Source organism: Protopterus annectens, chromosome 7.part0, assembly GCF_019279795.1.
Source record: "Protopterus annectens isolate FY-2018-M chromosome 7.part0, PAN1.0, whole genome shotgun sequence".
Lineage (NCBI taxonomy): Eukaryota > Metazoa > Chordata > Ceratodontiformes > Protopteridae > Protopterus > Protopterus annectens.
Window position 1 is genome coordinate 1,020,527,996 of NC_056739.1, and position 18,117 is coordinate 1,020,546,112.

Sequence of the window (18,117 nt, forward strand, 5' to 3'; positions counted from 1 at the left end):
CATTATTTATTTTTTGTTTCTTTATTAAAGTCACATTTTTATTATCTTATTTTTAGAATGTTATGGTTTTGTTCTTGTTTTTGGGAATATTTTTAGCTATGTACATGTATACATATATACGGTTACATGTACCTTTATTGTATTTAACTGTTTGTGTTTTTAGATTTTTGGTTTAGTTAGTCTTCCACAGACCATTCCCTGCCTTTTGATACATTCTCAAATGGTAATGTGAGTCCTTTGAGGGCTTGTATCTGGCAGGTTGCTTATTAATCTATTTGCTTTCTCTAATTAATTGGCTAATTATGTAATTGTTTGATGCATTGTTTCAGGCAGTTTAGCCTGTGCATATAAAAGCAGTTGGATTTTATTATAGTTTAATATCTGAAGAAGCATATATTTTTTATATGCGAAAGCGCTCATCCTATATTCGTTTTTTAAGGAATAAAAGTTTTGCTATTGGACTTTATTTGATACGGTGCTTTTTTCTCCGTGGTGAGTTTGTACGTGTTATTTATTCTATAAACCAGACACTGTTCAGGGCACTCTAATAGGAGGACATGAGCACATCCTTCTCTTAAGTAACCAGGCACATGGACATAACTACTCCTAACTATGGCCATGCAGACCTCTATATGCAAAATAAATCTTGAAACTTTCTGTGTGATGCACCCCAGAATAAGATTTCACAAAAGCAAAGGGCAAACACTTCCAAAACAAAGTTATCACAGGGTGCAAAATGGAAGCTTGTTAATGAACAGTATTCGGGTGACAACTACATAGGATGCAGTAAAAAGGAAATGCACTAACTCATGATACAATAAAAAATACATATGACTTTATTTAATGTTCCATCTGTGTTGTAAATCTTCATCTATTCTTGACTCGTGGGTATGGTTTCGATCATCGCAACTAATCTGGCCAATGTATAGTTCGCATCAGCCAAAAACATCTTGAGTTACTAGTCTACCCACAATGCCCCTCTCTACATTACCTCAGATTGAGTTTGCAGGTTTACAGAAGAAGACACCCCAACTCAAGCCAGAAGCCATGTCCAAGGTGTATCCTAACAAGAAAACCCAGGATAGCATATCGCTGTACCAGAACCCCACAGGAGAAGGCAGGTGAGGTGGGACACAAGAATAGATGAAGATCAACGACACAGATGGAACGTTATGTCAAGTCATAACTTCTTTAACTGATGTTGTCAATCTTCATCTATTTTTGACTTGTGGGACAGAGGCCCCAGCTACCCAAGATCCTGGGTGGCTCTACAGAAGAACATTCCTGAGAACCATAGAACCAAAGGAGAATTTGTAATGAGTAATAAAGGTTTGTGGAGTAGCCCATGTTGCAGCTGCGCAAATTTCTGTCATGGAAGCTTTAGAATGTAAAACGGCTGACGTCACCATAGATCTGATAGAATGTGCCTTGAACGGCACAGGGAGTCTTAGATACTTTTTCGTGTAAATAAAAGAGATGCAATCCCTAAACCATCTTGATAAAGTAACCTAAGAAACAGGTTTGCCAAGGTTGCACTTGCAAAAGATTCAAATAATTGTTCGGATTGTCTGAACTGCTTAGTTTTGTCCAAATAAAAACTTAACTGCCTGTGCATGTCCAGAAGGTGCAAGCAGTACTCGCCTTTATTAGAAAAGTTTGGGAAGAATACAGGCAAGTCTATAGACTGATTGATATTGGCCTCTGAAATCACTTTAGGAAGAAAGGACGATTTTGTTCTGAATGACACACTGTCTTTATGCAATACCAGATAAGGGGCTTTAGAACAGAGCCTGTAATTCGAAGACTTGTCTCACCAAGGTGACAGCTATAAGAAGCAACGTTTTCCAAGAAAGAAACTAAGTCAAAGGTAGCTGCAGGTTCAAATGGAGGTAATATAAGAGACTGCTATACAAAAGTCAAGTCCCATGGTGGTAGAAGATCCTTGAGTGTGGGCTTTAAATGGGGTTCCTATCAGCATCTCGAACGTTGACAATATCAAATGCGATATTGTCGACGCGAGAATGCCAAAAGTGCAGAACATCACAACGGGTAAACGGAAATCTCCGTAAGGGGAGATTTCCATTTCCTACAATGTAGTGCGGTCTCAGAGTTGGTATATTTAAGTAGCGGGGTGTGGGGGGGGGTGCGCAGGGGGGCTTGCCCCCCCCCCGCCTACACCCTTTAGTTTTTTTTTTTGTTTTTTATATTGGCTTTCGAAAAATTAATAGTTCGATCATTTCAGTTTGATATTTTGTGATTTGAACTATTACATTTTCAAAGTGCTGATATAGACCCTTTAAATGAATAGTGCTCGAGAAAAACCTTACAAGGCCTGTGGGAGATTAAGAGCTGATCACCAAAATGTTATGGAAACTTGAAATAGCTAAGATAATCTTAATCGTGGAAGCAGAAGCTCCTTTACCTAAGATGGTAGCTAGAAACTCTAGAACCTTTTCTACTTGCACTGAAAAAGGATCCAGACCATTATCTGAAGCCCAGACAGAAAATCTCTTCCATTTGCTATGGCAGAGATTCCTGGTGGATGGTTTATGGGATGCCAACAAAATGTGCTATACAGGAGATGGAAAGTCATTATGCCTGGCAACTTACGGAATTGGAGAAACCAAGCAGTCAGCTTGAGGGTCTGTAGACTGGGGTGCACTAGCCCCTGAAGATGGGACAAAAGGTCCGGAACTGGTTCCAGAATCCATGGACGGCAAAGTAGATGAGGCCAAATGAAGGGAAAACATATTTGTCGAGGCCAGTAAGGTGCAATGAGGATTACTTTGCTTCTCAACCGAGTTGCTTTCTTGGGGAAAAGAGGGTTCAGAGGGAAAGTACAGTTTTGCACCTACCATAAATGTAGATGTTCGAGTGCTAATACAGCTGCAGTCATAACAGATGGGTTTTCCTGCCGTTAGGCGGGTCCTCGGTCGGCCGAATTCCAAAGTCTAAGTCCGGCGTCGGATGTCGTCGCTTCTTCCCTGACGTTAGTGCGACAGGGGTATAAAAGAACCAGCCAAAGCCATTTTCTTCAGTTTTTCTTGCCCCAGATGTCAGGTGCCCCCAGAAGGAAGGCAAAACATAAATTTATGTAATAATGCAATGCAATATAATCAAAAAACAGTAGTTGCAAGCAAATACACCATAAAAGAATACCCCAATCAGGTTGTATGAGGAGGTGTTAGCCATTAGGCCTGTCCCAAGAGGGGAAGGAGGGAGGGAAACCTAGACTGCAGCTGTATTAGCACTCGAACATCTACATTTATGGCAGGTACAAAACTGTACTATGTTCATCGTGCATACAGCTGCAGTCATAACAGATGGGTAGAATCCCAAAGCTAAAAAGGGGAGGTAGGCACTAAGTGGAACTAGGAGGAGCCAGGATGCCCTGCAAGACTGCAGTGGCAAAGCCCGCTCTAGATTTGGAGTATAATGGTAAGTGATAGTGCTTGGAGAAAGTATGTACAGAACTCCAAGTGGCTGCTTCCAAAATATCTTTGGTAGGAACTCCCCTGAGGAAAGCTGCAGAGGTAGCTGTGGCCCTTGTGGAGTGAGATCTGATGCCTGTAGGTACAGTTTTACAAAAGCATATGCAGTGGGCTATCCATTTGAGATTGTCTGTTTGGAAATAGGCTTCCCTTGAGCACCTGTAGCATAGGACACAAAGAGTTGCTCTGATTTTCTGAAAGGCTTTGTTCTGTCCAAATAATAACGGAGCTGTCTGTGAATGTCCAATAATGTAGTAGTCTCTCCCCTTTGTTTTGTGGATTAGGGCAAAAGGTAGGTAAGTGGATAGCCTGATTCAAGGCTACCCTGGATACTACCTTTGGCATAAAGGAAGGGTTGGTTCGTAAGGAAACTCTGTCCTGATGGAAAATGATGAAAGGCTGCACAGCCATGAGGGCTTGTAGTTCCGAAACCCTGCGTGCTGAGGTGATAGCCAGAAGGAAGGCTGTTTTCCATGACAAATATTGCAGTTCTGTTGAAGCAGCTGGCTCAAAAGGAGGCAGGGTCAGTTTTTCTAGAATGAAATTGAGGTCCCAAGCAGGTACTGGTTGCTTCCTTGGGGGTTTTATATTCTTAGCCCCTCTGAGGAACTGTCTTAAGAGAGGGTGAGAGAATAAAGGAGGATCAGTGTTGTATTCTGCAGAAATGGCTGAGGCATGGATTTTGATGGAGGAGAATGAAAGTCCACTGCTTAGCATCTCAGCTAGGTACTGTAATATTTGAGGTAAATTCAGTATTCCAGGATTCTGACCCTTTTTGTGATTCCAGGTACAAAACCGTTTCCATTTTGCGGAGTAGGCTTTTCTAGTAGAAGGCCTTCTGGCCTCCAAAATGACATCCTGCACCTCCTTGGAGAGTAGAGTCTGTTGTGAATTTAAGGAATCCTCCATGCGGCTAGATTGAGTGTTTTCAGCTGACTGTGAAGAGTTTTGAAGTTGTGCTGAGTCAGTAGAAGAGGCATTAGAGGCAGGATCCATGGTGGGGAATGCGTCAGGCTCCTCAGGAGTGGGTACCAGTGTTGTCTTGGCCAGTCTGGAGCAATGAGAATCATATTTGGTCTGTCTGCTCTGGCTTTTAATAGAACTTTGGGCAGCAGAGGAAGAGGTGGAAAGGCATAAACTGTCATTGTTGTCCAACTGAAAGAGAGTTCGTCCACTTTCCAGGCCTGTGGATGAAAGGTCCTTGAGCAGAACTTTGTCAATTGGTAATTTCTGTGGGTGGCAAAGAGATCTATGTCTGGCCTTCCCCATGCTTGAATTATCTTTGTAAAAACTTGAGGATGCAACTTCCATTCGTGTGGATCTGTCATATTTCTGCTTAGGTTGTCTGCCAGCGTGTTTTCCTTGCCTGGCAGGAACTGTGCTTGAAGTTGGATTTGTAATTCCAGAGCCATGTTCCAAAGAGACATGGCTAGCCTGCATAGGGGATATGAATGGGTTCCTCCCTGTTTGTTTATGTACCACATCACTGTGGTGTTGTCTGTCCTTATCAATAGCTGGCCTGGATGCAGTAGGTCTTTGAAAGCCATAATAGCATTTATTACTGCTAGCATTTCCTTTTGATTGATGTGTAGGTGCTTTTCTTTTTGGGACCATTTGCCCTGAATGCACCGATCTGTCATGTCGCCCCAGGCGTAGTCCGGCGTCTGTTGTGATGACTTGATTTGCTTGAGGCTTGCAGAATGGGAGACCTATGTTTCTTTGGCATGCTTGAGCCCACCACAGAAATTCCTTTTGAAGACATGGAATCAGTGGTATAATTGTTTCCAAACTGTGGCTGTGTTGAGACCACAAGTTTTTTAGGTACCATTGAAGTTTCCTCATATGCAGCTTTGCACATGGGATTAGCAGAATGCAAGATACCATGAATCCCAGAGCCTGCAGGATTTTCCTTGCAGTCAGCCTGGTGAAGGTTGCCAGTTTTCTGAAGTATTGAGTTAGTTGCCCTTGTTTCTCTGGCGTGAGGTAGGCCATCTGGGTGTTTGTATTCAAGCTGGCACCCAGGAAAATTATTGTTTGAGAGGGTATTAGTCTTGATTTATTTTTGTTGACTGTGTATCCCAGAGAATTCAGCAACATTATTACAAACGCCAGGTGTTTCAGAAGTATGTGTTTGCTGTCCGCTTGGATCAGGCAGTCGTCCAAATATGGGTATATTTGTATCCCTTGAAGTCTGCAGAAGGCAATTACTGATGCCAGGCATTTCATGAACACTCTGGGCGCAGTAGATAAGCCAAAGGGCAATGCAGAGAATTGATAATGGGTTGAACCTGCAAGAAATCTGAGGTATCTTCTGCAATCTTGTCTGATTGGACATGCAGGTATGCCTCCTTGAGGTCCAATGTTACCAGCCAAGACTCCTTGCCCAGCATGGGAAAAAGCTGCTGTAATGTGAGCATTTTGAATTTTGGTACGAGTAAATATGTGTTTAGGATGGATAGGTCCAAAATAGGTCTCCAATCTTTGTCCTTCCTTGGTACCAGGAATAGTCTGGAATAAAAACCTTGACCCTGTTCTTGTGCAGGTACCTCTTGAATAGCTTTCATGTCCATGACATCTGAAATTTGTTTTTGTGCCTCTGCCCTTTGATTGTGTGGCACGTTTGGCATGCCTCTTATTTTTGGAAGGGTGTGAAAGTGGAATCTGTAGCCTCTGTCTATAATGTCCAGGATCCATTTGTCTTTTGTGACAATATGCCAATTTTTTCGAAAATAATGCCAGTTTTCCACCTAAAGGTGCTGCCATTTGAGCCTTGCTTGGCATGCAAAGGGGAAAGTCATTGGTTCCGCTTTCTGAATGGCTGTGAACTATCCTCACCACCTCTTGGTGTAGGTGCTTGCCATTGTCTGCCTCTAAATGATCCTTGAGATTGCCCTCTACCCCCTCGGGCGCCTGTATCTACCTCTTTGAGGTCTGTCCGTGGCTGGAAAGGACCAATTTTTTGAAGGCCAATTTCTACTGAAACGTGGAGGTTGTACCTGTAGGAAATCTTTCACGGTTTGCACTGATTTTGCCTTTTCCGCCATTTTCTTTAATACCTCCTCAGCTTTAACACCAAACAATACATCTTTTTGAAGAGGTGCATCTAGTAATTTAGCTTTGACATGATCTGGTAAGGTTTGCTCTTTGATCCAAGCATGTCTACGTATGACTGATCCTGTAACAGCAGCTCTACATGAGGCCTCTAAAGCATCAAAACCACATTGCAAGGTATGTTTACCCACTTGCTCTGCACTATGCAACAAATCCTGCAACTCCTTCAAGTCTGGTTGTTCAGGTTGTGACATTTTGCTTTTCAACTGAGATAACAAAAACTGTTGATACTTTAACATATGGAACTGACATTAATGCCCTCATGGTTAAGGTGGCCGAGGTGCATACCTTTTTCCCCCCACCTTTCTAAAGCTCTGGAATCTCTCTCTGAAGGTAATGGATTTTTGGCAGTGGAGGCCTTAATTCCCTTGGGACCATGTGAAATAGTTTCTGGGTCAGCCGCATGGCTCTTGTATAGGAATTGGTGTGAATCAGGAACCCGGTAATACCTGTCAGGCTTGACTGGAGCTGGAGGTAAAGAATCTGGGTTAAGGCTGGCCTCTGAATACATATCATCTAGTATGTCTAAGACAGGCGGGATAGCCAGAGGCCTGTGCTGAGGGAGGAAGAGGAAATCCCTGAGCCTTTTCTTGGAGTCTGAGTAATCTTGGCCTTCCCAGAGGAAGTGTTCCCTCAAGGTATGCAAGGTTTCCCCAAAAGAGTAGTCCTCAGGGGGGGAGACAGAGGGAATGGACTCCTCTGCATCAGAATCTTCAAAAGGGGAGTATGAATGTTCCTGGTCTTCAGAATGTTCTGAAGTAATGGAGGCCTGGTCCGAGGAAGGGTATTCTTCCTCCACTCTGGGCCTTTTGTCCGAGGGGGGTTGAGAACCCCTGATAAGAGTAATGGAATCCTCAGCCATTTTGAGCATCTGCTTTTTAGGCATGGGGCCTTGAGAGGGGCCCTGTGGAGCTTGTCTTTTAGTATGCATGGCTGCTTTAGATTTAGTGAAAGCCTTAATAGAAAAAGAAGAAGGCCTGAAGACACCTTGAGAGATGGCAGGCCTGTCTAAACTCTGAGTTTCCCCGCCAAGAGTGGCTTCGGTATCTGTAGTCGGGGTGTGGGCCGAAGAGCCTGCGACCTCGGGCATAGAAGACACCGCTAATGAGGTGTCATCGGTAGTCAGGGGCTGCGTAGGCGCCTCGCTGAGAACCGGAGCACCTGTAGTCGGCTTTAGCGTGGTGTCAGTAGAAGTCGCGGACCTCGTACGTCGGTCCTTATCTTTGCGTCTTTTACTCAAAACTGGAGTCGGAGTATCCAACGACATAATGTAATTAAACTTTTTGCCAAAATAGTGTTTTGCGAACTCCGCCCGACGCTTAATAGTGCTTCTGTTGAATGCAGCACAAAAACGACAGGCCGAGAAGTCGTGGTCTGGGCCTAAGCAAGGAATGCAGAGGGAATGGAAATCCTTATGCGGTATTTGCTTCCCACATGAAATGCAATTATTAACTTTGTCTGACATCGGTCTGAGGCAAGAAAAGTTTCCCCAAAGGGGTACTTAGCTTTCAAGAAGACTTCGGTTGAAAAATATTCGTAATCTCAGGAGCTGGCCGACCGGCACTTGCGAACTGCTTCTGCTTCGGGCACCGCGCGACAAGAAAGACTAAAGAAAATGGCGTTGGCTGGTTCTTTTATACCCCTGTCGCACTAACGTCAGGGAAGAAGTGACGGCATCCGACGCTGGACCTAGACTTTGGAATTCGCCCAACCGAGGACCCGCCTGACGGCAGGAAAACCCATCTGTTATGACTGCAGCTGTATGCACGATGAACATTGGGAGAAAGACAAAGACGACCCGGGGACCAACTGAGAAGAGCGTCTCTGGCAGACTCCCCCTGAGGGGGAATTAGGGCAAAGTAGCTTCTGCACTTGTCATTCGGCGTGAAGCAAACAGGTCGCAGCAAGGCTGACCCCAGCGAAGAAAATTCTTCTTCGCCAGTCTGGAGTTTAAAGACCACTCATAAGGCATGAGGATGCATCAGTTCAGTTTGTCCACAATTAAATTTGAACTCCCCGGGATGTGCGTTATCAGAAAGCAGTTGGAAGTTATGACCCACTACCACACTCAAAGGGCTTCTCCACAGTAGGCAGGACTTGGTTCCCCCTGTTTGCTGACGTACCAGACAACAGACATGTCTGACCGAATAGCTATTGTCCCTTGAGGTAGAATAGAATGAAAGGCTTGCAACACTAGAAGCACTGCCCTCAGCTCCCGAACAGTGACATACAGATTGGCCTCAGAAGGGGATCAAGTGCCTTGGACAGTCTTTCCCAAAATGTGCCCCCCCACCCCATCTGGGAAGCATCTGAGGTCATTATGGCCTTGGGCTGAGGGGCAACAAAGGGACGGCCTAGAAGAATCTCCTTGGACTGCATCCACCAGGATAGGTCTTTTTTGCATTAGCTGGATATAAAAACTAGGTGATTCATGGTGTGAGCTTGAATAGACCACTGGTTTGCAAGCAGCCATTGAAGAAGTCTCAGGTGAAACCTTGCCAGTGGGACTAGTATGATCGCTGCTGCCATGGAGCCCAATGCTTGCAGCATTTGATGGGCTGGTATTTTGCTTGAACAAAGAATAGAGGGGAACCTGTGATTGTGTTTTTTGCAACCTGTGATGGGGAAGCGATGCCACACAAGACAGAGTGTTGATACGAGTTCCGATTAATTCCATATCCTGAGAAGGGGTTAGTTGAGACTTCTCAACATTGACCATGATGCCCAACTGTTGAGATAGCTCTAGAATGAAATCTATTTTTCGTAGAAGTAGACGCCTGGTGGAAGCAGTAAGGAGCTAGTCATCTAGTTAAGGAAACACCCGGTAATCCATGCAGCCTCAAATGTGCTGTGAGACTGCTGCCATGCATCTGATGAACACCTTGGGGGCTGTGGTGAGAGCAAAGGGCAGCATTCTGAATTGGTAATGAGTGGCTCCTAGCCAGAAGCAGAGAAACTTTTCTGCGATTTTGTCCATCTTTATGTGGTAATATGCATCTTGAAAGTCGATAGAGCACATCTATTTGTTTTCCCCCTAAGAAGAAAATACTGACTGAATCGTGACCATTCGGAATTTTGACTGTTGGACAAATTTGTTTAGAATGCTGAGATCCAAAACTGGTCTCCAGTCCTGTGTCTTTTTTGGCATTAAAAAGAGTCTTTAGTAAAATCCGGATGCTAATTGGTCTGGTGGGACTGTTTGGATGACTCTTTTCTAGCAGCTTTTGTATTTCTAATGCTGCTTGATCCCTCTGGCTGGGTGGAACATCGGGCAGTCTTGTTCAGGTTCTCGGGTAAAGGGTTAAGGGGGATTAAAATAACCGTTGGAAATAATCCTTAGCACACAGGCATTGGTAGTTATGCATAGCCAGGTGAAACAGAAATAGCTTTTTATCATGTTCTAGTGTTTGATAAAACTATGGCTCGTCTCATCAAGTTCAGTGTAAGAATTTATTAAAATTCTGCAGCTAATCTCTTCTTGCCTGATTGACTAAAGCTGCAGCTCATTACAGATGAATAGAAAAGCAAAATATTTTTACTTACGATATTCACTATGAATTCCTTCTATCTCTTCTTCCGACTGATCCTTTTTAAAAGTCATCACCTATAAAACAAAGCATTACACAACTCAGATGTATATGTGAATATGACATGCAATCAGGAAAGCTAAAGGTTCCCACAGAGTTAAATTAAAGAACATTTAACTTTGCTCATGTACTTCTATTGATCTACCAAACCAAAAGTTCTGAACTAGAAATAAAAAAAAATAAGTTATGTACTTACCATAACATTCCATCTGTATTATCGATTTTCCATCTTTCCTCACATATGGGTCCATATCCAATCCATCAGATTTGACTTAGCCCTGAGTAAGCTCGTGGCAACCAAAAAGCTCCTGGATACCTGCCCTTACCCACAAAGCATCTCTCTCAAATACCTCAGATCTTGTTTGCTATAATTATATCTACAGAAAAAAGGGATTTTAGTGTTTAACACCCAAAAAGATCTTAAAGGGGACCATTTCAGGAGTACAAGGAAAATAACCTAATCCTTGAGAATCTATTCCCATTCAACCAAGAACCTCAAGGAAGGGGGCTGGTGGGAGGGGATGTGAGGAGAGAGAAAAAATTGAAAACACAGATGGAACGTTAGGGTCAGTACATAACTTCTTTATCTGACATTATCAATTTTTCATCTCATCCTCATGTACGGGACAGAGTCCCAGCTACCTTTACCCTGGGTGGACTCGCAGGAGAGTGTTCCTCAGAACCATCGTACCAAAGGAGTCCCTTCCCCTGGAGACCAAAATCTAACTTGTAATAAAGGTGTAATGGGTTATCTATGTGGCTACTACACAAATATTATCCAAGGAAGCATTTGTCTGGAAGACTACAGATGTGGCCATCGCCCTGGAAGAATGAGCTTGAATGGATTCGTCAGGTTTCATGCCTTTTGAGGTGTAAATGAAGGAAATACAACTAGAAAGTAATTTTGGTAAAGTAACTTTGGAAACTGATTGGCCTTTCCCAGGGCCTGCAAATGCAATAAACTGGTTTGTTTTTTGAGGCTCTTTCGTTCTATATAAATAGAAATGTAACTATCAATGAACATCCAACAAATGTAGTACATATTTGGCCTTATTACCAAAATTAGGGAAGAAAGCAGGCAAATGTATAATCTGATTAATATTTGTTTGAGAAACAACTTTGGGCAAGAAAGAAGGGTTGGCACACAAAGAGAGACTGTCTTTAGGAAAAAACAAATATGAGGGGAGGGGGGGGGCCTGGGAAGATAGTGCCTGAATTTCTGAAATCTGTGTCTTAGATGTGATAGCCACCAAAAAGATAGTTTCCCATGATAGGAACTTAACATCACAAGATGCTGCAAGTTCGAAGGGTGGTTGAATAATCAGATGTGTAACCAAATTAAGATCCCAAGGGGAGAAGGATCCTCGTGGGAAGGTCTTAACAACATGGTCCCTTTTCAGAAGGCTTTGCAAAGTTTGTGGGAAATTAAAGATAGACTGTCTTTCCAAATGTGAAAATTTGAAAATGCTAACTAGACCTTAATAATAGAAGTCGCAGCTCCGTTACTGAAAAGGTGGGCTAAAAATTCCAGAATAAAGCAAATGGGAGCCGTGATAGGATCTATATTGTGTTCTTGTGCCCAGATTAGAAACCTCTTCCATTTATTCCTGTACAGTTTTTGAGTAGATGACTTATGGGAGAACATCAGAATATGACAGACCAGGGAGGAGAGCATAAGTTGTCTGGCAATCAATGGAACTGGAGAAGCCAGGCTGTCAGCTTGAGACTGTGAGGGTAAAGATGAAGCATTCCTGTCTGATGTGACAGCAGGTCTGGAAAGGGCTCTTTCTGTAGATGACGCCAGAGGACTGGAAATCTGATTTGTCGAGGCTGATATGGGGCAATAAGAATTACTGCTCTCTTCAACCCGTTGGCTTTCTGAAGACATTTTGGAATAAATGGAATGGGGGGAAAGGAATACAACAGTCCGGGAGGTCAATTGTGTACTAGACCATCCCTCAGGGACTGCTCCAGTAGGGTAATTAGGGCAAAGTAGATGCTGCATTTGTTGTTTGGGGGAGAGGCAAAGAGGGCACAGCAAAGCTGGCTCCATGTGCAGAAAATGTTCTCCACTACCTTCTGGTTGAGGGACCACTTGTGAGGCATGAGAAAGGCTCTGCTCAACTTGTCCAGTATGACGTTGGACCTTCCCAGAATGGGCACTGCTACCAGAAAACGGTTGGATGAGATTGCCCATTGCCATACTCTGAACGCTTCTCGGCAGAGGATATGATCTGGTTCCTCCTTGCTTATTTATGTACCATACCACTGACATGTTGTCTGACTGAATTGCTACTCCCTAGAGGAAGAGAAGTCTGAAATACCTGCAATGCTAGAAGCGCTGCCCTCATCTCAACGATGTTTATGTGGAGCTTGGCCTCATCTGGGAACCAGGTACCTTGGACAGTCTTTCCTAGATAATGACCCCCCCCCCACACACACACACACACACCTTATCTGGTAAGCATCCATGGTCACCATAGCCTGTGATTGAGGGGGAACAAATGGTCACCCTTGTGTCACCTGTTCTGAATGAATCCACCATGAAAGATCCTTTTTGCTTATGTAAGTTATGAGAATTTGGTGAGACATCAGTTGGTGAATTACTAACCACTGAGAAAGCAGAAGCCATTGCAGAATTTGCATGTGAAACCTGGCTAATGGAACCAACACAATCGCCATGGCCATAGATCCTAAAGCCTATAGAACATGGAGGGCAGCTACCTTCTTGTTTCTGATTAACCTTGAAGTTCATAATCTGATTGCTAATACCCTGGAAGGAGGAAGTTTTGCAATCATCTGATTGGTGTCTAGTAGTGCCCCTATGAACTCTAGTGTCTGAGTGGGCTCCAGATGAGATTTTTGGTAATTTATGGTTATGCCTAGCTCAGAGCAAACCTGAAAAACAGAGTCTCTTGTGCAGGTAAGTAGATGCCAGGTCAAGGCGGATAAGAGCCAGTCATCGAAGTAATGAAATACCCAGAATCCTCGTCGTCTCAGATGAGTCACAGCCACTGCCATGCATTTGAACACTCGGGAGGGGGGGGGGGGTAGTGAGACCAAAGAGCAGTGCTCTGACCTTGTAATGACCGACTCCCAACCACAGCGTAGACATCCCCTGGAGTGTCTGTCCATTTTTACATGGTAGTACACATCCTGAAGATCTACACAGCACTTCCAATCGTCCTGTTCCAGAAAAGGAAGTATGGACTGTACCGTGACCATTCGGAACTTGCATCGTCAAACCTACTTGTACAATCTGCTGAGATCCAGGATTGGTCCACAGTCCTCTGTTTTCTTTGGAACCCAAAAGAACCCTGAGTAAGTTATGAACTCTGTGATCTTTGAATCTGAGTGACTGCCTGATCCCTTTGACTGGGTGGAACGTCTGGGATTTTTTTGTTGGGAGGGGGTTGTTGAGAAAGGAATTTGGTAACCTGTGGATATAATCCTCTGCACCCACACACTGGAAGTTATCTTTTGCCAGGCTCTCCAATGCAGGGATAATTGACCCCTGATTGCCTCCAGAGGTGGACAATTGGGCCTCCTTTCAGGAGCACTGAAAAAGCTTCCCACAGAAAGACTCCTGGGAACCTTGGTTCTAGAGACCTCCTCTGCTGAGGGCAACGTCTTCTATTATTGTTTCCTCCTCTGTCTCTGGGGGAAAACACCCCACATGTGTCTTGGTAGGACCCTCGAGACTTCATGAACCACATTTTTCTGCTGTCCCTCTGACCCTTGGGATAAGGTCTCAGAGGAGCCGAAAAACATATGCCCATGGCAGAAGGGGTCTTACTTTCCTCCTCATACCTGGGTATCATAGGCAAGGAGGTACACCAACTCCTCAGGTGACGGATTGCTGAACTGCTAGCCACCCTTCTGTTTCAGAATCTCCCCAAAGGAAACATCCTCAGGGGGTGACCATGAGGATCCTTCTCCCTCATCGAGGTCAGTGTCTTCTATGGCTGACTCCTTCATGGAATCCAAATGCTTCCTCTTGCAAAGTCTCTTCCTAGGGACCTACTCAGTGGGGTAGTCTGGGGAGGTACCGAAGAGTCAGGGGTATCTGGATTACCAGACTACACAACAATCGAAAAGCATAAGAAATAAATTCCGTTACTGGAAGACCTGCTTTCTACTCCACAAATCAAAGATACAACTGCTGCACTAAAACAGCAGTCAACTATTTTTAGTATTTTATAAAGCATTTCAGTCTCTTTTTTTCTATGCAAAAGCAAAAAAAATTACAACATTTTTCTGACTTCAGTAAAAAGCAAAAACGTACCTTTTTCTTTACTTCTGACTCCAACTGTGTTTGAATCTTCTGATTATTTTCAATTTCTTTGGCAATTTCTGCAGCTGTAGAACAATGTAAAGAATAATCAGTGTAAGACCACAAAAGCACCACAGAGTTTCAGTCATATTACCCACAAACTAACCATCAGCTTTCAGGTAAAAGGACCCACCAATGTACCCTGATAATCACACAAAACCCACTGTACTGGATGTCAGATACTTGGTTTATCACTTACTTCAAAGTCTTTACAGTGCCCTTTGTTAAGGAAAGTTAATTCTGACTGAAAATGAACATAACCAAGCCCTGCTTTTACATGATGTGCAAAAATGTATTCCACAAAGTGCAGTTGTGTAAAATCTTACCACAATGGTAGATGCCTTTCTCTTCACTGCTGCAGTACTCATTACACTGGGGATCCCATGCCAAGGACGGCCTGATGTCTGGCCCGTATTACCAAAGCCTTTAGATTGCTTTTAGGTATGCCCTAAGTCATATGTAAGCTCCTCACGCAATGTAGGGCATAAAGGTGACATCTGGACATGCCATCCTCAGAACTGACAGCCCCAGTAGGGACGTCAGTCCAAGGAAAAGAGAGGTATTCAGTACATCCACAGGAGAAATGGACCAAGGGGCAGAGGAAGGGAGTGAATACTGCAACAGTGAAGAGAAGGACATCTACCGTTATGGTAAGATTTTACACAACTGTACTGTGTCCTTCTCTTCACTGTTGCAGTATTCATTACATTACAGAGAGTGCCAAAGCTCAGGAAGAAACCTGAGAGGAAGGACAAGCAGAGCCCTCTAGGAAGCCAAGAAGGATGGGCCTAGCAAAATCAGCTCTAGCTCTGGAGATTCCATCCAACTTGTAGTGCTGGTGGCTGACTCAAGAATACCGTTACTATCCAAACCCTTGAAAAAAGCACCAGAAGCCACCACAGGTCTAGTAGAATGAGCCTTAACAGAACAAGGAAGGCTTTTACCATGAAAGGAACAAGAGGAAATAGCTTTAGAGATCCAAGAAGAAATAAATAGTTTGCTTAGACGCAGCTAATCCCAAGGACCTGGGATGAAAGGTAACAAAGAGCTGATCAAATTTCCTAATAGTCTTAGTCTTATCCAAATAAAATCGGAGTTGTCTATGCACATGGAAAGTGTGCAGCATCTTCTCACTGGCAGATTGCAGAGAAAGAAAAAAAAGTGGGCAAATGAATAGATTGATTAAAGGACAACTCATTCACCATCTTGGGCATAAAAGAAGGATTAGTATGCAAAGATACCTTGTCCTTATGAATCACCAAAAAAAAGAGGACAAGCCATATACAAAGCAAAGATTTGAGCTAAGCTTTCTGTAATCCATTGCAAAGGCTGCTTACTATGCTAGGTGCCGAAATACATTTTATCACTGCTTTTTTCAGTTTGTTTCTGTAAAATTTAAAAACTGTTAATAACTACAAGAGAAGAGTTAAAGTAAGCATTGCTGCTTTAGTCTCAGGACAGTGACGTCGACAACAATGCAAATGAAGTTAATCAGACCACATTCATTCAGTTTCAGTGACTCATCTTTCAGTGACTGATTCGTTCGTTCATCCATCCATACATTTATTCATTCACTCAATCATATTCTGATGTCAGAGATAATTATGTATTTCAGGCAAGTACTCTGCTGCTGCTTTCCTATCATTTCCAGGACATTATAACAATAGTTGGTAATATTTAACTATATATTTTTATTTACTTGTTTCTCTGAGTAGTGAACTGATTTCAATGGATCATTTGCAGACGCAGTCAGGTGAACAGAATCATGTAAGAAATGAACAATGCATATTTACAGATATAAGGATATGCTAAAACATATGTATATTCGCAGATGAAAAATGTGCTACAATATTTAGCTCAGAAAGCAGTTTACAATGAAAAAACATCGATGGAAAATGGAATCAGTTCAGCAGTGCTTTCTGTTTAAGATGTAGCCATAATAAGTGAGACAACTTATGCTACAGGGATAGCAGCATATCATTATATAAGGGAGGTATAAACAGGAGAGTGTGATAGTTACAGGAAAGGATACCATGGGGAGAAGACCGAGAAATGTTAAGACAGTCATGCAGAAGAAAGAGGGAAGAGGAGTAGAAAGGAGTGGAAGCATGAGAGATGCAAAGAGAAGATTAAGATAGGATGAATGAGAGGCAGTAAGTGAAGGGATGACAAGATGAGGTACGGAAGGATGAAATGGGGATAAAGGGGTGAAAGATAGCTGCACAGGTTCATGTAACGTGACTTGTGTGAGTGCAGCTGCACTTTGTTTGGGTGAAAAGGTGATCCTTGAGTTGGTGTCTGAAGTCTGAGTATTTTTAGACATCTTTGATTAAGTAAGGAATGGAGTCTGAAGATACACGGTCAATGCAATAAAGTTTAATTTTTGCACTAAGTAGGATAGGTTGTGATTGAGAGATACCCCTGAGGTTATAGGGGATGAAGTTGTTGAAGTGTTTGAGTGAGAGGGGAAGTTGCCTCAGAAAAACGGGCTTTGTGAATTAGAGATCCTAGCAGGATGTTGGCTCTCAACTGTATTGGGAGCCATTTGCCTTTGGCAAGAGTTAGGTAGTGGTGTTCTTTACTGGGGGAGTTAGTAATGAAGATGCAAAACATTTTCAATAAAAGCTGCCATGTGGTGGCATTCTTCTTTGAGACGGTAGCTATTATGGGTACACCATATTTGACTATTCCTTTGCCTATGGCAGCTTTAGCTGGCTTAGACAGAAAAGAAGATGGCTTGTTTGCAGAGAAAAAGAAGTTATGTACTCACCTTATTGTTCCATGTGTGTTGTCCATCTTGTCTTCATTCTTAACTGGTTGGGTTCGACTCGGCCTTATACAAAAGCTCAAGGTCTACTAGCTCATGGCTGAAAAACCCTATCACATCATGCCCTAGGAAAGCTCCCCAGATCTTGTTTGCTGATAAAATAATAGGTACCAAATAAACTATGGAATACCTAAATGGAGCACTGAAGAAAGTCAGAGCACATTAATTACCAGATAATACCTCCCCATCTGGGAAGTGTCCGTGGTCACTGTGGCTAAAGATTATGGAAGAACAAAGGGTTGACCTAATATCACATGAATGGAGTGAAGCCACCAACGAAGGTCTTTCTTGCAAGATTCTGTTGTCATAATTTGGTGGGATACAAGTAGTTCCTGCATGGTCCACTGAGTGAACAGTAGCCACTGTAGAATTCTCATATGCAGAAACGCTAATGGAATAAAGTTTATTGCTGCTGCCATGGTCCCCAAGATTTTGAGGACTGTTCTTGCTTGTACTTTTTTCTTGGAAAGTAGGATTTTGACTTGATATCGTAGGACTTGAACTCTTTTGGGGGGGGGGGGGTTTCGCCATCATTTTTGTTGTATACAGAACTGCTCCTATAAAAATGATACTCAGAGATGACAACAAGGCAGATTTTGAGTAACTTATTGTGATTCCTAGGTGAGAGCAGAGCTACAAGATGGTGTCGCTCGCTTTTGTTAGTAGATGCTCGGTGGTGGTGGTGAGGACCCAGTCGTCTAGGTATGGAATAATTTGGAATCCTAGGCTTCTCAAGTGAGCCGTGACTACTGCCATACACTTGGTGAA

The 18,117-nt window shown here is 43.2% G+C and overlaps 1 protein-coding gene across 1 annotated transcript in view; it reads right to left on the reverse strand.

Annotated features, from left to right (window-relative positions):
- Positions 1 to 18,117, reverse strand: part of RAD18 (RAD18 E3 ubiquitin protein ligase) — a gene marked incomplete in the record, with an annotated part of 1,469,636 nt that overhangs the window by 1,155,074 nt on the left and 296,445 nt on the right. Inside the window, 2 exon segments of the mRNA XM_044077569.1 lie at positions 10,146 to 10,206; positions 14,475 to 14,548. Of these exon segments, the coding sequence (XP_043933504.1) occupies positions 10,146 to 10,206; positions 14,475 to 14,548 (135 nt within the window).